General features: G+C 31.8%; 1 protein-coding gene across 3 annotated transcripts in view; it reads left to right on the top strand.

Annotated features, from left to right (window-relative positions):
- The window catches only part of slc25a18 (solute carrier family 25 member 18), a 24,657-nt gene extending 4,092 nt beyond the window's left edge, over positions 1-20,565 (top strand). For 2 of the 3 annotated variants that reach the window (XM_067380689.1, XM_067380688.1), the window contains 9 exons: positions 1,010-1,204; positions 1,316-1,438; positions 2,603-2,658; positions 2,868-2,958; positions 5,513-5,628; positions 5,864-6,050; positions 9,522-9,691; positions 19,654-19,729; positions 19,832-20,565. In XM_067380689.1, the coding sequence (XP_067236790.1) occupies positions 1,185-1,204; positions 1,316-1,438; positions 2,603-2,658; positions 2,868-2,958; positions 5,513-5,628; positions 5,864-6,050; positions 9,522-9,691; positions 19,654-19,729; positions 19,832-19,973 (981 nt within the window). In that variant the 5' untranslated portion in view covers positions 1,010-1,184 and the 3' untranslated portion in view covers positions 19,974-20,565. The remainder of the gene's footprint in view (positions 1-1,009; positions 1,205-1,315; positions 1,439-2,602; positions 2,659-2,867; positions 2,959-5,512; positions 5,629-5,863; positions 6,051-9,521; positions 9,692-19,653; positions 19,730-19,831) is intronic. The other variant, XM_067380691.1, reaches the window with a different exon arrangement.
- Positions 20,566-22,156: the final 1,591 nt, after the last annotated feature.

Raw genomic sequence — 22,156 nt, 5'->3', positions numbered from 1 at the left:
TGGCAGTGAATAGAGCAGGGTTGAAAGAAAGCAGTGCTGAAGGGAAAGGCATGCTCAGAATGCCACTGGGCTCCAGAAAAGACAGAGCGAGAGAGAGAGACAGAGAAAAGGGAGGATGTGAGTATGATGAAGGAGAAGAGATAGAGGAGTGAAAGTGAGAATTGTACCCAGAGTGAGGTGAGAGATAGTGGAAATATGTATGAGAAAAGAAAAAGGTTACACAAGGGGAAGAGTCATATAGAAATCCTGCAATTATAGGTAGATGACATAAAGATTTCAAGTGTTTTCAGCAGGGTTCATCTGAAACTATTTTAAACCCCAAATTAAAACCAAAAATGTCTTCTATAATTATTATGTGTGCCATTTTATGGCCTCTTTTTTAATATTTTAAATATTAAAAAAAACTTTTAAACTGCAGGACCATGTAAAATGCGATAGCAAAAGCAAAAAAGTGATAAAAAACTTTTCTTTTTTTACAGGAATATATAGACGCTCCCTAATACATATGTAACTTTTCACCAGAAAAAATGTTGAATAAAAAAAGATTTTTAAATAGATAAAGTTTACAGTACTTTCAGTCACTCTAGAAAACTAGAAACACTGACATACTGATATAAAAGTTGGGTTATTTTAGTAGCTATTAGTCAAAAAAGACTTTGAGAGTGCAAAATAAAGGTTTGAGCTACCGTAGACGTCTATGTTTACATTTTTCACAGACAAAGTTGTTGATACTGTGTTGAAGAACAGTAAAATCATGCTGATAAGCCCCTCAACTGCTAGCTCTCTTCTCTAGGTTAATTCAGAGGTCACAACCTCATTAGCAGAAAGATTAGAGAGACTTTAGGAGGGAGGATGTTCCCTATTTGTGCCATGTGGAAAAGCACAATTCAGAGAGTAAAATCAGTGATTCTGAAACCGATTGAAAGACTTTAGCATGTCGTTATTCTATAAAGTCATTCTGCAACCACAGATATCCTGAAGTGTATTTTTCTTGTGTCTTGGTTAATAGCCAGTTCCAAGGTGATTTGTTTTGACCAAAGAGTGGCTGTTCTTCCCAAAGGGAAGGGTGTGAGGGTTGGCACACCATTCCAGAAGGCTGGCCGGGTGGGCCGTGGAAGGTTTGTGCCGACACTTTTGCAGCAGAGAGAAAAGAATTGGAGGAAATCAGTTAAAGTGTGGCCAAAATGGCCGAGAAGAAAGTGAGGTAAATTTTCAACATCTTCAGATATTGGATGTGCAATTTAAGATCCAACTAAACTGTTATATTGACATGTTTTTGTCTTGTGTGTGCGTGATTGTTTCCTGGTGTTTACAGCCTCCCTGCTAAGCTGATTAATGGGGGCGTGGCTGGACTGGTGGGTGTTACTTGTGTGTTTCCCATTGATCTCGCCAAGACCCGCCTACAAAACCAGCAGGGTGCTCGTGTTTATAGTGGAATGTGAGTTCGACATCTTTATGAAGTCACATAACTGTGTTGCAATGCATGTCATGCACTTTGTTAGGGCTCTTGTTCTGGTAGCAGGTATAGAGTTTCCCAAGCAATTGTGCAACTTGCACTTGAGCAAGCTATTATAATAGCATATGTAAGAGATGCAAAAAGGCTGGTTTGCTGTCGTAAATCTCTTTTTTAAAGCTTACACTCTTAGAAAATGGGGTTCTATTTAGAATCCTAGGGTTCTTGACTCAATTTAAAAGAACACTTTATGCTAAAAAGGTTCTATATAAGGAGAAATATGTCTTAAATGATTGCATAATACTTTCATGTTTAATGGGTTATTTCATTTTTTTTTTTATCACATGATGGGAACCCATGAAGGATCTATACCTTTAAGGAACCTTTTCTTCTAAGAGTGACCTCTAAATTATCAAATATGAAACAAAACATAAAACACATATGCAAACTTATTTTTTTAGGTTATGTTTTGTTCCCTTTTGAAATATAAACGGTTCCATTTTATTATAATAGTTACATACTGGCTCTTTATAATGGTTTTGTGCATTTGATTTTACACTTTCTAAAACCTTTTATGCACCTTTAAAAAAAATCAACTCAAATAAAGTGAAGGCAGCATGTGTTAGTGATTTACTCTGGGCGGAGGACTTAGTCTGGATTTTGAATGACTCAGATGATGCAAAACAACTTGAGTCACATGCTTTTGCATCTTTGATCTGTTCACGCTCCCAAATGTTTTTCATCCCTTTATGAGTAGCTTGCTCAAAAATATCTTTATGCATGTGTGATGAATACCATTGAGATAAAGAGTACTCTTTGTAGTGATGGTGCTTGAGAAGCTCTTCTTCTTTGTACACTTATGTAACAAGCGAATACCCAAGTGGTTTGTGGGCAAGAGACAGGCTGCCATGTTTTAAGCTCTTTCTTCCACACATTAACTCACACCCCTAAGAATTTTTGTGAATGTCTAATTTGGCTGTTTGTTACACACAGACATGGAGAGCAATAAAAAAGGTTTATTTCTGTTCAAGAAATTTTCTACTTGCCAAACAAGGGTTTTAGGATATTGTTATTTCATTATTTAGATCAGCTCATTTCAGAACATAGTATTTGATTAATCATATTGAACATTTCTGTCTTGTTATGAAGGCTGGACTGTTTGGCAAAGACGATCAAAATGGAGGGTTACTTTGGCATGTATCGAGGTATGGTGCTTCTTTTTTTATCTAGTGCTGACTTTGGTTTGTACAGTCAACATTAAATCAAAATTTACCACCTTAATGTATGTTCTTGGTGTTATTAAAAACAGTGTTATTTAAAACATTAATAATTTTAATTGTTATAGTGCTGCTGGGATATGTTGCTTTTGTACTGTGTATATTCTCAGAATTGCATTTCATGGTGTTTCTCTCAGGTGCAGCTGTGAATCTTACACTGGTCACTCCAGAGAAAGCCATCAAACTGGCTGCCAATGATGTCTTTAGACAGAAGCTCTCCAAAGATGGGTAACGGCCACTTCTTAACCTTTTATAACAGCAAAGCTACTTATTAAAGTTTAAGTATAAAGTGCTTTTTTTTCTGCAGCACTAGCGGAATTGAAAAAGTAATGTAAATAAATATATACCAGATTTATTGCTATTGGTTTAGTCTGTCTGGTTTTGATAGATTTGTACAGCTTCACAGTATTTAGTTGCCTGTGCGCATCCTAAGCTGGTTTAACTTTACAGATTTGAATCTCACAGTCGCTGTGATTAATTCTCATCCGTTCCGGAATCAGACCACATGTGGTTGCGCTACATGTTTAAGATTCACTGAAAAACTCAATATAGTCATTTGTTTGGGAGTTGAAAAAAAAAAAAAACTGCATGCATTTGTGGAAGAACGTTGTTTTGGTTGATCTTCAGCTCTGTGTGACTGTGCGGATGAATATGGTTCTTTGAGAGAAACTACTGCTCATAAAACATTCACTGCTAGACTTAAGAGGTATCCAGTTTAGATGGAAAGGATCTCGAGCTGACTAGCTGAAGATGGTACTGTAGCTATACCCATTAAAGGGTTAGTTCACCCAAAAATGAAAATTCTGTCATTTATTACTTACCCTCATGCCGTTCCACACCCGTAAGACGTTCGTTAATCTTCGGAACACAAATATTTTTGGAGCGCCAAAAAACAAAACAAAATAACAACTTATATAGTGATGACCGATTTCAAAACACTGCTTCAGGAAGCTTCGGAGCATAAATGAATCAGTGTGTATCAAATCTGCTGTTCGGAGCGCCATAGTCACGTGATTTCAGCCATTGGCAGTTTGACACGCGATCCGAATCATGATTCGATACACTGATTAATTTGTGCTCCGAAGCTTCCTGAAGCAGTGTTTTGAAATCGGCCATCACTAAATAAGTCGTTATTTTGTTTTTTTGGCGTACCAAAAATATTCTCGTCGCTTTATAATATTAATATTGAACCACTGTACTCACATGAACTGATTTAAATATGTTTTTAGTACATTAATGGATCTTGAGAGAGGAAATGTCCATTGCTCCCCATGGAGGCCTCACTGAGCCATCCGATTTCAACTAAAATATCTTAATTTGTGTTCCAAAGATTAACGAAGGTTTTACAGGTGTGGAACGGCAAGAGGGTGAGTAATAAATGACAGAATTTTCATTTTTGGGTGAACTAACCCTTTAAAAAACATGGTACTTAAAATAAATTCCAGCACAGCGCTACAACAAACATAATAAAATTACCCTCACAATAGAAATGCTTAACAAGTCGGCGCCAATGGCCTAATGGGAATGCGCTTCAGGCAACCCGAGTTCGAGTCCCGGCTCGTGGTCCTTTCCCGATCCTACCTCCCTCTCTCTCTCCCACTTCGCTCCCTGTCTAATCATTGTCCTATCATAATAAAGGCAAAATCGCCAAAAAAGAAAAGAAAGAAATGCTTTACAATGAACTCTGTTAGAGGGCTACACATGGCAATTTATTTAAAATACTACCTGTTTAGTAGTACATCTCCTCATTGCTTGCTTTTTACACCATTTCCAATCCCATTTCCAAGTTCTTGCCATCTCCAAAAAGCCAAGCCAATGTTGATTCTTGTTTTATTACGAGCTTTGGCGCATTTTCTTTTTGACTCTCCTCAATTCGCCGTTTTTTTTTTTTTTTTAAAAACGGGTGATTCCCGGAGGTTCGAGATTTAGCATGCTCCGTATCAACATTTTTTGCTCATTGTGACAGCTAAGCTATGCCACTCCCACACCATACATGTATCAAAGTAGCCAGAGTAATTTTTCTCTATTTACGAATATGATGAGATACGCATGTACACAATTGCCTGTTATGTCTAAAAACAATGTTTTAGAAGGAGGATTGATGATGTATTGACTCATCATCATTTAAATTTTGTTAATTTTGAATAAAAAAAAGTACCTTTAGGAATATTTTGGATGTTTTCAAGGAAAAATTCACCAAAAAATGAACATTCTGTCATCATTTACTTACTAGCCTCCATGTTGTTCCAAACCTGTATGAATTAAACTTTCTGATTCACTGAAAAAAAACTGGCTCATTAAAGTCATTTGTTTGGTTACACTGGTTATGCTGTAGTATGACTAAAAAAAATAGAGTTAATTTTTTGGGAGTTGTACTGCGTTGTTTGCGCTATATGTTTCTGATTCACTGAAAAGAACCAGCTCATTAGATTCATTCTGTAATCAGACTTCGCTGGTTGCGCTGTCTGTTGTGCACTGTGGATTCAGTAGCGGTGTAAGGAAAACAGTGTAGGCAACTCTGTCATTATTTTACTACGGTATTCAGTCCATATTGGCAGAAGAATGCATGGGTGAGAACCGTTAATGGAACTTCCAGTATTTTTTAATCAAATCAGTCCTGAACAAAGACCTTATCCCAACCCTAACATATAAAAAAATACACACAGTTTACAGCATTTACCCACAAGAAAACATTTTCTGTAAACAGCTGACTAATTTGACCAATTATTTCTTTGGTAAATGCAAAAACGTTCTCATCTGTCATTGTATCTTCCACCCATAGAAAATTACCTCTGTGGGGGGAAATCCTTGCTGGCTGTGGGGCCGGAACCTGTCAGGTGGTAGTCACCACCCCCATGGAAATGCTAAAAATACAACTGCAGGATGCTGGCAGGTTGGGTAAGTGTGTTTATTATGCTCCCGTGGGTGTCATCCAAGGTATGTAGGTCTCTATCTTAGGATGCCTTATTGAGTACAAAGGTTAGCCAGAAATAATAGAAGCTGTTTGAGTAAAATGGTGTTGACTGAATAGCAGTTTCTCCAAAGTGCAGTTTTATTACACTACAGGATTAAAAAATGAAGATTATATTGAAGATATGAGTTGTTGCAACCGGTCCATTTTTGTCTTTACAAGCTGCTCAGCGGACTGTCACTGCCTCTGCCCCTGCTGCTGGTCCGACCCCCTCATTGGTTGCCTCTCAGGCGGCCCAGCCAGGCACCAACGCCCCTCCTCGAGCCTCAGCGACCCGTATCACCCTGGAGCTACTCAAGACCCGAGGCCTCAGGGGTCTTTATAAGGGTGCAGGTGCTACACTGATGAGGTAAGACACAATCAGCAATATAACCTATAGAAATATGGTCTATAAAGAATATTAATTCAGCTAAAAAGGAAAATTAATTTATTCACCCTCATGTTTTTCCAAACCTCTATGACTTTCATTCTACAATTGAATGCAAAAGATACATTTTGAGCATACAAAGAATTGATAATGGAGCTTTCGAATCAAAAAAGGTATCCAAAGCATTGTAAAAGTGGTCCATGTGACTCAAATGATTCTTCTGAAGTCACACATATTCATTATAATCATTCCCACTATTGAACAATATGACTGAATTACTGAATCAGTGAGAATTCAAGAATTGAATCAGTCTGATTTGTGCATAAATTCAATAATGGCATTAAAAGGAAGTTTGAAAAAAGTAAATCATCTTGCAACGTATATCCAAGTGAAATGACTTTTTTGAAAATGTAGGGTGGGACTTCATTTCGTCCATTGGAAATTGTTTGGATTGTTGTTGTTTGCAGTTATGAGGGCAACAAAATATTCCATAACAAAATAAAAGTGGTGACTTTAAAACCCTGTCCATACCAAGGTCAATAACTGTAAAGATAGCTATATTAGCACCCACACCAGTATAGTTGTGTGTTGTCTGCCACTTTAAATGCTTGAGCTCTTTAAAGTTGGGTAGAATCTGATTGGCTGTCTAAAGTTATTCCAACGATATCATTCCTCTGTGTCGTTATTGTTATAGTTGTGGTGTGGAGTTTTCTATTCTCATAGAATTAGATTGATTAGTAAAAATGTATTGTCTGTAGTTGTTGTCCTTGGTGTGAATGGGCCTTGAGGCAGGAACACACCAAGCCGACGGACGGCCGTCAGGCAGTTTTTTCTTCGTCGACCAACTAAGTTTTCTCAGTGTGTTCCGCACCGTCGGCTGAAGTTGGTCCTCGTCTGCTTTTTTTCGGCTGATTCGAAATGTTGAATCGGCGTCGGAGCTCGTCGGTCTGTCGAGCCGTCTGATCATTCTAATTGGCTGTTCAGATACTGCCACCTGCTGGTACGGAAAGGCATTTCATCTCATGCAGGCGCAGAACAGACATGCTACTTGGTCGTCGGCTGTTTAGCGTTGGGCCAACTTTGGACACAGACGCTGCCGACGTGAGCCAACCCAGCAGTCTGCTTTCGTCTCCACTAGTTCATCGGCGTCGGCTTGGTGTGTTCTGGCCTTTAGGCCACATCCACACCAAGCCAGAGCGTTCTCTATCCAATCTTTTTTTTTTTTTTTTCTCATTCAACGTGAACTCTCCGTCATCTCAAGAAAAACCTGTGTACACATGAAATCAACTCAAAACGATGTAGTATACATGCCAGACCAGTATGTGTCGCTGTAATTCTGCCACAGAGATACACTAAAAACGGAGAAGAAAACACAAGGGTGTCGTTTTCAGATTCATCCACTCTGGGACCTGGTTTCAAAAAATAGTGGTTTCAGATTCCCAAAACGCCAGATACATCTGGATGAAACGCCGATACGCAACAACATTTTTCGTATACAGCTAAACGCATCTCCGTGTGGACGGGCTCTTAATTCATGAATTGGGCATCACTACTCAAGATTTTAATTTGGTTTGCTCATCATACAAATCTATATTATGACTTGGAATATAATGCATGAGACATAAAGACCATTTTTATTATATTTTTTGGTGTTTGTTTTGAGGGCCCCAATCCTCATTAAAGGTATAGTTCACCCAAAAATGAAAATTTGATGTTTATCTGCTTAACCCCAGGGCATCCAAGATGTAGGTGATTTTGTTTCTTCAGTAGAACACAAATGATGATTTTTAACTCAAACCGTTGCCGTCTGTCAGCCGTATAATGCATGTCAATGGGAACTTCGTCTATAAGAGTAAAAAAAACATGCACAGACAAATCCAAATTAAACCCTGCGGCTCGTGGCGACACATTGATGTCCTAAGACACAAAACTATCGGTTTGTGCAAGAAAATTTAAGTCATAATCACAGTATTTATATAATTTTTTACCTCTAAAACACCACTATGTCCGACTGCCCTGCACATCTGGTTAGTGAGGTCTGAACGCGCTCTGACAACAGAAGTGATCTCTCGCATTCATTGAAGTATAAGCGCGAGAGATCACTGTCGTCATCAGAGCGTTTTCAGACCTCACACACCGGATGCTCAAGGCAGTTGGACATAGTGGTGTATTAGAGGTAAAAAATGATATAAATACTTTTTGGTTTCTCGCACAAACTGATCATTTCGTATCTTAGGACATTGATGTGTCGTCACGAGCCGCAGGGTTTAATTTGGATTTGTCTGTGCATGTTTTTTTTTACTCTTATAGACGAAGTTCCCATTAACATGCATTATACGACTGACAGACCACAACGGTTGGAGTTAAAAATCATCATTTGTGTTCTACTGAAGAAACAAAGTCACCTGGATGCCCTGGGGGTAAGCAGATAAACATCAAATTTTCAATTTTTTTTTGTTTGAACTATCATTTTAACTTTCATTATATTGTAAAAGAAGCCAGGAAATTCTTCAGAAAATCAACTTTTATGTTAAAGGGATAGAGTTCACCCAAAAAATGAAAATACTGTCATCATTTACTCACCCTTAAATTGTTCCAAACCTGTATGAATATGAACACAAAAGCAGATATACTGAAGAATGTTGGTAACCAAACAGTTTCTTGTCTCCATTGACTTCCATAGTATTTCTTTTAATGCACTATGGAAGTCAGTTGGGAGCGGCAACTTTTTGATTACCAACATACTTCAAAATATCTTCTTTTGTCTTCAACAGAACATCATGCAGGCTTAAAACAACTTGAGGATGAGTAAAAGATGACAGAATTTTCATTTTTGGGTGAACTGTCCCTTTAAGAAAGAAAGTCATATGGGTTTAGAACAACAGTCATTAATAATAACAGAATTTGAATGTATTGGTGAACTGTTCATTTAAGTCAAATAGCTAAGCTTTGTTAGCCGATCAACATCCAGATCTTTTGCAGACCTCCAGTGACGTGTTGTCTTAACTAACTTAAGCGATTGCTCTCTCTGCAAACACATGCACTGTTTCAGTACAAAAAGATGGATAGATGTCACAGTGACCTCTCACCTTTAACACCGCCCGCACAAATAAACCCACTCACCTATCCAAATAGCCCCTCCCCCGCAGACTCCCTGCGGTCTGTGATGTAATCCCAGCTGAACTGATGTAACCTGCCAGCTGTCTGTTCTGATCTGAGCTTCTAATTAACCGTAGGCGGAATTCTCTTCTTAATGGAATTCTAATGAGAGCTCGATCTATCTCAGTCTGTTGTCTCTCATCTACAGCCTACACGGCCTAAATCATATTTCTACATTCACCGTTTCACATTTACACACTAAAACTAATCAGACAAAGTGATCGATAATGATTCATCAATAACGTCCTGCAGCTATGTCTACATTCTGCAGCTCTATGTCCTTTCTCTGTTCAGGGACGTTCCGTTCTCCATGATCTACTTCCCGCTGTTCGCCAACCTCAACGCTGTGGGCCGCGCTGAGGATCGCCATAGCAACCCCCAGGAGCGGGCCCCCTTCCTGCAGTCTTTCGTGGCTGGTTGCACGGCCGGCTCAGTGGCGGCAGTAGCTGTCACTCCCCTGGACGGTGAGATACAGGCAAGAGAGGAGTAGAGGAACACATTTTGCTCTCTCTCCTTTTGAAATGCATGCAGATAAATGTCCCATTCAGTTAGTCGTACCCGTCCAAGCCTGTTAGAGTCACTGCTAATCTTGTTTCAGTGCTACTGAGAAGCTTTTGGGTGTTGATAGAGGTTGTATGGCTAATAGATATTGAATATTTATTTATTTATTGCAATAACAATACTAATATATATACATATATATATGTCAACCCAAAAATTATTCAGACACTTTGACTTGACCATATTTTCTTAAGTGTTATCTGACATAATTAAGATTATTATTTTTTTTGTTATATTTTATTACCATTTTTTAGTGAATAAACTGTAATAATGAATGAAATGTGTCTGAATAAATTTTGGGTTGACTGTATATATATATATATAATATACAGTATATAATTACATATTAGGGTGCTCTGTCATGTCACATTTGTTTTAATATATAATATATTGAAATATTATACTATATTATATATTATGGCTACTGCACTTAATCAGTGTTATTTTAATTTTATTTATATGCTATAAAATTATATTAATAATTATTATATTATAAAATTATTATATTATTCAAATTATATTTTGAATTAGCTATTATTTTTATATTTTAAGTTATAGTAATTTGGTTATGTGCTTTTATCATTTTTTGAAATATTTTTATTTATCTTTAATTCATTTTTAATTTTAGTACTTCAGCTTAGGCAACATATCTAATTTTCAAATACGTTTTTCAGATAATTATATTTTTTCTCATTTCAGCTTTATTTCAATTCACGAACACAATTTACACAATCTTTAGTTTTTGTTTTAGTTAACAATAAAACGCTGCATTTAATACATGTGTTAAATGTAATTAAAATTACATTTGAATTGTTTTTTAAATTAACGCTAAATTTGTCAATATTTAATTTCTTTTTTGCATCTTTTGGTGTTTGCAAGAAAAAATACTTAGTACATATACATTTATTTTTATACTTGTTAAGAAATATTTTCCACATTTCTTAAAAAAATGGAGTTCTTCAAAGAAATACTTATTACTTCTAGTACTTTAAAGGAATCACTTACACGGATCTTTAAGAAATGCAGATCCTAGAAATAGTTCATACTAATAAGCCTTTTTGTTTTGTGATGATTTATGGGTACATTTTTTGCCAAACTAGGTCACTCCCAGCACTTCATAAAAGCACAGAATGAGTCTTTTGTTTCTTAGTGATTAATTAATGAACCCCATGTGCTGTGGTCGAATCCTGCTGTGATGTGTAGACTGAAACATTTCATTTGCTTTGATGAAAGTGCAAAGTCTGTAAAGTTTGCTTTCAAGTTCTATTCAGAAAGCTTTTTGTTCATAGCTCTTATCTCTATGTCTATTGTATCGTCAGGAGACAATTCTTTGTCTTTGTAAAGGGGACAGAAGGATTATTTGGACAGTGGAAACACTGGCAGCTACTGCAGTGTCTCTATCTGAAGATTTATATTTGTATTTGGCAGTACTCTCTGCAACATTACATTGTTTAGAGACTCACAAATAGACCTTTAACCTAGTTTTATTATATGAAATTTCTTATTCCTGCGTAAAAAGTGGAGCATATAATATTTTACAGCAAGGACACAGACACTGATTTAAAGTGCTGTAAGCCTTCTGCAGAAACATTTACCTAACGCTTAACTAACGTTTAAAAAACCTTGAATCTGTTGGCAATCCCACTGTAAATTTTTTTTTAAGTAAAATCAACTTGGCTGTATGAGTCATCTCAACTTAAATTATATTAAACTGACTTAAAAAAAATTGTTGAATTTTATATAACTTAAAAGTTGAAAATAGCTTATTTTGAAGAGTTAAAGTAATGTAAAAACAAATGTTGTCATGACTTATTGATCATATAATTTTTTACAGCTGTTAAATCTAACTGAATCGGCCAGAGCAGGTCTCGAGTCAAACAGATTTGATCTTACAAATAGCAGTTTATTAAAAATTGCATTTAAAATATTATAAAAATTCACAGGTGTACATGATTTTTTGATTAGTATTGTTCAGTGTATACTTATATTTAGATTGTAAATGAATCATGCGGCAACAAACTGAACTGGAACACATGAAATTATAATAAACACATTTACTAATAAAACGTAAGATTCTAATTGTGGCTTTATTATAATGTTTCAGAGAATGTTTTCCTTTTTTCAGCTAAAAATATATTGCATAAACAGAAAATTAGCACGGTATTTGAGAATAATTAAACCTTTAAAAAATAAAATAAGTTGTATATCATTTTAGAGAATGTTAAGGAAGAGGATTAGGGCCAAGCAATAATAAAAAATTAAAACCATCTCGAGATTAAAGTTAAATTTTGAGAACAAACTTGTTCAATTTCGAGAAAAAAGTCAAAATAAAATGTTGAATAAACTTGTTAAATTTCGAGAAAAAAGTCGAGAAAAAATGTTGAGAATAAACTCATTAAATTACGAGACAAAAACTTGTTAAATTTCGAGGAAAAAGTTGATAAAATGTTGAGAATAAAGTCATTAAATTACGAGAAAAAAACGTGTTAAATTTCGAGGAAAAAGTCAAGATAAAATGTTGAGAATAAAGTCATTAAATTACGAGAAAAAAACTTGTTAAATTTCAAGGAAAAAGTTGATAAAATGTTGAGAATAAAGTCATTAAATTACGAGACAAAAACTTGTTAAATTTCGAGGAAAAAGTCAAGATAAAATGTTGAGAATAAACTCATTAAATTACGAGAAAAAAACTTGTTAAATTTCGAGGAAAAGTTGATAAAATGTTGAGAATAAAGTCATTAAATTACGAGAAAAAAGTCGTTAAATTACGAGAAAAAAGTCGAGATAAAATTTTGAGAATAAATTCGTTAAATTACGAGAAAAAACTCGTTAAATTTCAAGAAAAAAGTCAAGATAAAATGTTGAGAATAAAGTAATTAAATTACGAGAAAAAAGTCGTTAAATTACGAGAAAAAAGTCGAGATAAAATGTTGAGAATAAATTTGTTAAATTACGAGAAAAAACTCGTTAAATTTCAAGAAAAAAGTCAAGATAAAATGTTGAGAATAAAGTCATTAAATTGCGAGAAAAAAGTCGTTAAATTACGAGAAAAAAGTCGAGATAAAATGTTGAGAATAAATTCGTTAAATTACGAGAAAAAACTCGTTAAATTTCAAGAAAAAAGTCAAGATAAAATGTTGAGAATAAAGTAATTAAATTACGAGAAAAAAGTCGTTAAATTATGAGAACAAATTTGTTAAATTATGAGAAAAAAGTCAAGATAAAATGTTGAGAATAAAGTCATTAAATTACAAGAAAAAAACGTGTTAAATTTCGAGGAAAAAGTCAAGATAAAATGTTGAGAATAAAGTCAATAAATTACGAGAAAAAAACTTGTTAAATTTCGAGGAAAAAGTTGATAAAATGTTGAGAATAAAGTCATTAAATTACGAGACAAAAACTTGTTAAATTTCGAGGAAAAAGTCAAGATAAAATGTTGAGAATAAAGTAATTAAATTACGAGAAAAAAGTCGTTAAATTATGAAAACAAATTTGTTAAATTATGAGAAAAAAGTCAAGATAAAATGTTGAGAATAAAGTCATTAAATTGCGAGAAAAAAGTCGTTAAATTATGAAAACAAATTTGTTAAATTATGAGAAAAAAGTCAAGATAAAATGTTGAGAATAAAGTCATTAAATTGCGAGAAAAAAGTCGTTAAATTATGAAAACAAATTTGTTAAATTATGAGAAAAAAGTCAAGATAAAATGTTGAGAATAAAGTCATTAAATTACGAGAAAAAAACGTGTTAAATTTCGAGGAAAAAGTCAAGATAAAATGTTGAGAATAAAGTCAATAAATTACGAGAAAAAAACTTGTTAAATTTCGAGGAAAAAGTTGATAAAATGTTGAGAATAAAGTCATTAAATTACGAGACAAAAACTTGTTAAATTTCGAGGAAAAAGTCAAGATAAAATGTTGAGAATAAAGTAATTAAATTACGAGAAAAAAGTCGTTAAATTATGAAAACAAATTTGTTAAATTATGAGAAAAAAGTCAAGATAAAATGTTGAGAATAAAGTAATTAAATTGCGAGAAAAAAGTCGTTAAATTATGAAAACAAATTTGTTAAATTATGAGAAAAAAGTCAAGATAAAATGTTGAGAATAAAGTAATTAAATTACGAGAAAAAAGTCGTTAAATTATGAGAACAAATTTGTTAAATTATGAGAAAAAAGTCAAGATAAAATGTTGAGAATAAAGTCATTAAATTACGAGAAAAAACTCGTTAAATTTCAAGAAAAAAGTCAAGATAAAATGTTGAGAATAAAGTAATTAAATTATGAGAAAAAAGTCGTTAAATTACGAGAAAAAAGTCGAGATAAAATGTTGAGAATAAATTCGTTAAATTACGAGAAAAAACTCGTTAAATTTCAAGAAAAAAGTCAAGATAAAATGTTGAGAATAAAGTCATTAAATTGCGAGAAAAAAGTCGTTAAATTACGAGAAAAAAGTCGAGATAAAATGTTGAGAATAAATTCGTTAAATTACGAGAAAAAACTCGTTAAATTTCAAGAAAAAAGTCAAGATAAAATGTTGAGAATAAAGTAATTAAATTACAAGAAAAAAAGTCGTTAAATTACGAGAAAAAAGTCAAGATAAAATGTTGAGAATAAAGTAATTAAATTACGAGAAAAAAGTCGTTAAATTATGAGAACAAATTTGTTAAATTATGAGAAAAAAGTCAAGATAAAATGTTGAGAATAAAGTCATTAAATTACAAGAAAAAAACGTGTTAAATTTCGAGGAAAAAGTCAAGATAAAATGTTGAGAATAAAGTCAATAAATTACGAGAAAAAAACTTGTTAAATTTCGAGGAAAAAGTTGATAAAATGTTGAGAATAAAGTCATTAAATTACGAGACAAAAACTTGTTAAATTTCGAGGAAAAAGTCAAGATAAAATGTTGAGAATAAAGTAATTAAATTACGAGAAAAAAGTCGTTAAATTATGAAAACAAATTTGTTAAATTATGAGAAAAAAGTCAAGATAAAATGTTGAGAATAAAGTCATTAAATTGCGAGAAAAAAGTCGTTAAATTATGAAAACAAATTTGTTAAATTATGAGAAAAAAGTCAAGATAAAATGTTGAGAATAAAGTCATTAAATTACGAGAAAAAAACGTGTTAAATTTAGAGGAAAAAGTCAAGATAAAATGTTGAGAATAAAGTCATTAAATTACGAGAAAAAAACTTGTTAAATTTCAAGGAAAAAGTTGATAAAATGTTGAGAATAAAGTCATTAAATTACGAGACAAAAACTTGTTAAATTTCGAGGAAAAAGTCAAGATAAAATGTTGAGAATAAAGTCATTAAATTACGAGAAAAAAACTTGTTAAATTTCGAGGAAAAAGTTGATAAAATGTTGAGAATAAAGTCATTAAATTACGAGAAAAAAGTCGTTAAATTATGAGAAAAAAGTCGAGATAAAATGTTGAGAATAAATTTGTTAAATTACGAGAAAAAACTCGTTAAATTTCAAGAAAAAAGTCAAGATAAAATGTTGAGAATAAAGTAATTAAATTACGAGAAAAAAGTCGTTAAATTACGAGAAAAAAGTCGAGATAAAATGTTGAGAATAAATTCGTTAAATTACGAGAAAAAACTCGTTAAATTTCAAGAAAAAAGTCAAGATAAAATGTTGAGAATAAAGTCATTAAATTGCGAGAAAAAAGTCGTTAAATTACGAGAAAAAAGTCGAGATAAAATGTTGAGAATAAATTCGTTAAATTACGAGAAAAAACTCGTTAAATTTCAAGAAAAAAGTCAAGATAAAATGTTGAGAATAAAGTAATTAAATTACGAGAAAAAAGTCGTTAAATTATGAGAACAAATTTGTTAAATTATGAGAAAAAAGTCAAGATAAAATGTTGAGAATAAAGTCATTAAATTACAAGAAAAAAACGTGTTAAATTTCGAGGAAAAAGTCAAGATAAAATGTTGAGAATAAAGTCAATAAATTACGAGAAAAAAACTTGTTAAATTTCGAGGGAAAAGTTGATAAAATGTTGAGAATAAAGTCATTAAATTACGAGACAAAAACTTGTTAAATTTCGAGGAAAAAGTCAAGATAAAATGTTGAGAATAAAGTAATTAAATTACGAGAAAAAAGTCGTTAAATTATGAAAACAAATTTGTTAAATTATGAGAAAAAAGTCAAGATAAAATGTTGAGAATAAAGTCAATAAATTACGAGAAAAAAACTTGTTAAATTTCGAGGAAAAAGTTGATAAAATGTTGAGAATAAAGTCATTAAATTACGAGACAAAAACTTGTTAAATTTCGAGGAAAAAGTCAAGATAAAATGTTGAGAATAAAGTAATTAAATTACGAGAAAAAAGTCGTTAAATTATGAAAACAAATTTGTTAAATTATGAGAAAAAAGTCAAGATAAAATGTTGAGAATAAAGTCATTAAATTGCGAGAAAAAAGTCGTTAAATTATGAAAACAAATTTGTTAAATTATGAGAAAAAAGTCAAGATAAAATGTTGAGAATAAAGTCATTAAATTACGAGAAAAAAACGTGTTAAATTTCGAGGAAAAAGTCAAGATAAAATGTTGAGAATAAAGTCAATAAATTACGAGAAAAAAACTTGTTAAATTTCGAGGAAAAAGTTGATAAAATGTTGAGAATAAAGTCATTAAATTACGAGACAAAAACTTGTTAAATTTCGAGGAAAAAGTCAAGATAAAATGTTGAGAATAAAGTAATTAAATTACGAGAAAAAAGTCGTTAAATTATGAAAACAAATTTGTTAAATTATGAGAAAAAAGTCAAGATAAAATGTTGAGAATAAACTCATTAAATTACGAGAAAAAAGTCGTTAGATTGAGATCAAATTCGTTAAATTATGAGAAAAAAAGTCAAGATAAAATGTTAAGAATAAACTCATTAAATTACGAGAAAAAAGTCGTTAAATTATGAGAACAAATTTGTTAAATTATGAGAAAAAAGTCAAGATAAAATGTTGAGAATAAAGTCATTAAATTACGAGAAAAAACTCGTTAAATTTCAAGAAAAAAGTCAAGATAAAATGTTGAGAATAAAGTAATTAAATTATGAGAAAAAAGTCGTTAAATTACGAGAAAAAAGTCGAGATAAAATGTTGAGAATAAATTCGTTAAATTACGAGAAAAAACTCGTTAAATTTCAAGAAAAAAGTCAAGATAAAATGTTGAGAATAAAGTCATTAAATTGCGAGAAAAAAGTCGTTAAATTACGAGAAAAAAGTCGAGATAAAATGTTGAGAATAAATTCGTTAAATTACGAGAAAAAACTCGTTAAATTTCAAGAAAAAAGTCAAGATAAAATGTTGAGAATAAAGTAATTAAATTACAAGAAAAAAAGTCGTTAAATTACGAGAAAAAAGTCAAGATAAAATGTTGAGAATAAAGTAATTAAATTACGAGAAAAAAGTCGTTAAATTATGAGAACAAATTTGTTAAATTATGAGAAAAAAGTCAAGATAAAATGTTGAGAATAAAGTCATTAAATTACAAGAAAAAAACGTGTTAAATTTCGAGGAAAAAGTCAAGATAAAATGTTGAGAATAAAGTCAATAAATTACGAGAAAAAAACTTGTTAAATTTCGAGGAAAAAGTTGATAAAATGTTGAGAATAAAGTCATTAAATTACGAGACAAAAACTTGTTAAATTTCGAGGAAAAAGTCAAGATAAAATGTTGAGAATAAAGTAATTAAATTACGAGAAAAAAGTCGTTAAATTATGAAAACAAATTTGTTAAATTATGAGAAAAAAGTCAAGATAAAATGTTGAGAATAAAGTCATTAAATTGCGAGAAAAAAGTCGTTAAATTATGAAAACAAATTTGTTAAATTATGAGAAAAAAGTCAAGATAAAATGTTGAGAATAAAGTCAATAAATTACGAGAAAAAACTCGTTAAATTTCAAGAAAAAAGTCAAGATAAAATGTTGAGAATAAAGTAATTAAATTATGAGAAAAAAGTCGTTAAATTACGAGAAAAAAGTCGAGATAAAATGTTGAGAATAAATTCGTTAAATTACGAGAAAAAACTCGTTAAATTTCAAGAAAAAAGTCAAGATAAAATGTTGAGAATAAAGTCATTAAATTGCGAGAAAAAAGTCGTTAAATTACGAGAAAAAAGTCGAGATAAAATGTTGAGAATAAATTCGTTAAATTACGAGAAAAAACTCGTTAAATTTCAAGAAAAAAGTCAAGATAAAATGTTGAGAATAAAGTAATTAAATTACGAGAAAAAAGTCGTTAAATTATGAGAACAAATTTGTTAAATTATGAGAAAAAAGTCAAGATAAAATGTTGAGAATAAAGTCATTAAATTACAAGAAAAAAACGTGTTAAATTTCGAGGAAAAAGTCAAGATAAAATGTTGAGAATAAAGTCAATAAATTACGAGAAAAAAACTTGTTAAATTTCGAGGAAAAAGTTGATAAAATGTTGAGAATAAAGTCATTAAATTACGAGACAAAAACTTGTTAAATTTCGAGGAAAAAGTCAAGATAAAATGTTGAGAATAAAGTAATTAAATTACGAGAAAAAAGTCGTTAAATTATGAAAACAAATTTGTTAAATTATGAGAAAAAAGTCAAGATAAAATGTTGAGAATAAAGTCATTAAATTGCGAGAAAAAGTCGTTAAAATATGAAAACAAATTTGTTAAATTATGAGAAAAAAGTCAAGATAAAATGTTGAGAATAAAGTCATTAAATTACGAGAAAAAAACGTGTTAAATTTCGAGGAAAAAGTCAAGATAAAATGTTGAGAATAAAGTCAATAAATTGCGAGAAAAAAACTTGTTAAATTTCGAGGAAAAAGTTGATAAAATGTTGAGAATAAAGTCATTAAATTACGAGACAAAAACTTGTTAAATTTCGAGGAAAAAGTCAAGATAAAATGTTGAGAATAAAGTAATTAAATTACGAGAAAAAAGTCGTTAAATTATGAAAACAAATTTGTTAAATTATGAGAAAAAAGTCAAGATAAAATGTTGAGAATAAAGTCATTAAATTGCGAGAAAAAAGTCGTTAAATTATGAAAACAAATTTGTTAAATTATGAGAAAAAAGTCAAGATAAAATGTTGAGAATAAAGTAATTAAATTACGAGAAAAAAGTCGTTAAATTATGAGAACAAATTTGTTAAATTATGAGAAAAAAGTCAAGATAAAATGTTGAGAATAAAGTCATTAAATTGCGAGAAAAAAGTCGTTAAATTACGAGAAAAAAGTCGAGATAAAATGTTGAGAATAAAGTCATTAAATTACGAGAAAAAAAGTCGTTAAATTTCAAGAAAAAAGTCAAGATAAAATGTTGAGAATAAAGTAATTAAATTACAAGAAAAAAGTCGTAAAATTATGAGAACAAATTCGTTAAATTATGAGAAAAAAATTTTGAGAATAAAGTCATAATTTAATGAGTTTATTCTCAACATTTTATCTCGACTTTTTTCTCTAAATTTAACAAGTTTTTTCTCGTAATTTAACGAATTTATTCTCAACATTTTATTTCAACTTTTTTTCTCAAAATTTAACAAGTTTTTTCTCGTAATTTAAGAGTTTATTCTCAACATTTTATTTGGACTTTTTCAAGTTTTTTCTCAAAATTTAACAACTTTAATCTCGAGATGGTTTTATTTTATTATTATTGCTTGGCCCTAATCCTCTTCCGTAGAATGTAGTATGTTAATGACTCAAAAGAATCACTGAATCATTTTGAAATGGTTCTTTCAAAGAACAGTTTAAGAACCGATTCATGGAAATGAGTCCTACTAAACAGCTCTATAACCAGATCAGAGATCAGAGGAATTAAATTCTACGGCTTGTGCTGAAAGTGCAAATTAATATATTGATTAATACTTATAATTTTCAGTTATAAAGACCCGCTTACAGACCTTACAGAAGGGAGAGGGAGAAGACTCTTATAGAGGCATCATTGACTGCACACAGTAAGCTTCTTATTTGCATGTATTGACTTGCTATGTGGTACTAAATAATAACCATATTCATATATCATTTATATGGCATTCATGCTTTCTTCCTTTTCACAGACGCATCTTAAAGCGAGAGGGACCAGCCGCATTTCTCAAAGGAGCAACATGCCGTGCTTTGGTCATCGCTCCGCTCTTCGGCATTGCTCAGGGCGTGTACTTCCTGGGTATCGGCGAGCACGTGCTGGGCCTGCTGGGATAGCGGCAGGTCACCTCAATCATCATACTCATGTTACTGTTTCTACATGGGCCAAGAGATGATGATAAGAGATGAAGGAAGTTGCGACAATGGAAAAAAGAAGGTCCCAGGCTTTATTTGCGATAAGGTAAAGATGGAGAGAAATTCACGTACCCACCCAAAGGAGGTTCAGACACTTTGGAAGAACAGAGAATGGTTGTGTAATGCTAACATAAAAGCCTATATTGCACACTAACCAAGTACCTAAAAACTGCAAACAGGGTTTTTTAGGTAAGACAGGGTCCTGGAAGGGTTATTATTTTTATGTCTTTAAAGCCCATAGTTACAATCAGTTTTAAACCAACATAATTCATGGTTGATTGATCTGTTGTGAACAGGGTCGATGTGTAGATTGCAGAAAGGAGAATTGAATCAAAGTTGAAATGAATCCAGATCTTCCAAATTTATGTTTTGGCTCTCTACCATTGAATCCCGCCCCTTTAAAGTGTTAGTTCACCCAAAAATGAAATTTCTGTCATTAATCACTCACCCTCATGTCGTTCTACACTTGTAAGACCTTTTTGATAAAATCCGATGGCTCAGTGAGGCCTCCATTACCAGCAAGATAATTAACACTTTCAATGCCCAGAAAGGTACTAAAGACGTATTTAAAACAGTTCATGTGACTACAGTGGTTCAACCTTAATGTTATAAAGCGACGAGAATACTTTTTGTGCGCCAAAAAAACAAAAAAAATGACTTTATTCAACAATATCTAATGATGGGCGATTTCAAAACAATGCTTCATGAAGCTTTGAAGCTTTAGGAATATTTTGTTTCGAATCAGTGGTTCGGAGTGCGTATCAAACTGCCAAAGTCCTGTGAACCACTGACATTTCGAAACACTTATGATGTAACGAAGCCTCGTTTACTGAAATCACGTGACTTTCACGCTCCGAACAAAACAAAAAACAAAATATTTGTAAAACTTCATGAAGCAGTGTTTTAAAATCGCCCATCACTAGATATTAAGTCGTTATTTTGGTTTTTTTGGCGCACAAAAAGTATTCTCGTCGCTTCATAACATTAGGTTGAACTTGAACCACTGTAGTCACATGAACTGTTTTAAATATTTAGTAGCTTTCTGGACATTGAAAGTGTTAATTATCTTGCTGGCAATGCAGGCCTCACTGAGCCATTGGATTTTATCAAAAATATCTTAATTTGTGTTCCCGAAGATGAATGAAGGTCTTACGGGTGTGGAAAGACATGAGGGTGTTTTTTTTGGGGTGAAATAACCCTTTAAACAGCAAAAAAAATACTCAGAAGCTGTGTGCAGGTTCGGCTGACCTAATCTGGTTGCTGTTTTAATTCTCGTCTCTCAGTAAATCTCAGTCTCTATATCTAAAGAGACTGTTGGGTTTCACTCTGGAGGCCTTGTCTTCCTGTTACATGTTCCTCTAAGGGACAAAATTCCTTGTAGGCTATATAATGTTGGCTTGATATTTTTTTTAATGCTTCTTTAAATTATTTTGTTGAGTGCGCAATAAATTAAAATGCTCAAAGCCTTATCCTTGCCACTCAAGTTTTTCACTAAAAAGAAATAACAAAACGTAATATAAATTACCAGTGGCTTTTAAACCATTTATACTGTATATATATATATATATATATATATATATATATATATATATATATATATATATATATATATATATATATATATATATTATATTATTGTTGGGGGTAACACATGACAAGAACACGAGTTACGTAATCAGATTACTTTTTCAAGTAACTAGTAAAGTAACACATTACTTTTAAATTTACTACAAAAAATTGTAATGCATTACAATATTGCGTTACTCCCTAAAAAAGTAACTAATTGCACTACTTAGTTACTTTTTATGGAAAGTAATGTGTTCAATTACTTTTGAGTTACGTTTTCTCACGTGGGCTAGGCTTGCTTGTTTGTTCTTTAATAACAAAAAAGTTATATTTTTTGGCAAATGTAAAGGCCCTTTCGCAGCAAAAGTGAAATGAATATGTTTCAGGCTGATCACAAATGTGATGTTTATCTAAAGTCATTTTTGTTTCGTTACTTGAAAAAAAATTACACAACTCTTGTTACTCAAAGTTACTTGTAATGTTACCCCCAACACTCTGTGTGTGTGTGTGTAATATATATATATATATATTAAAAATTA

The sequence above is a fragment of the Chanodichthys erythropterus genome, chromosome 24 (assembly GCF_024489055.1).
Source record: "Chanodichthys erythropterus isolate Z2021 chromosome 24, ASM2448905v1, whole genome shotgun sequence".
Taxonomy (NCBI): Eukaryota; Metazoa; Chordata; class Actinopteri; order Cypriniformes; family Xenocyprididae; genus Chanodichthys; species Chanodichthys erythropterus.
This window is presented reverse-complemented; position numbering and strand designations above follow the sequence as displayed.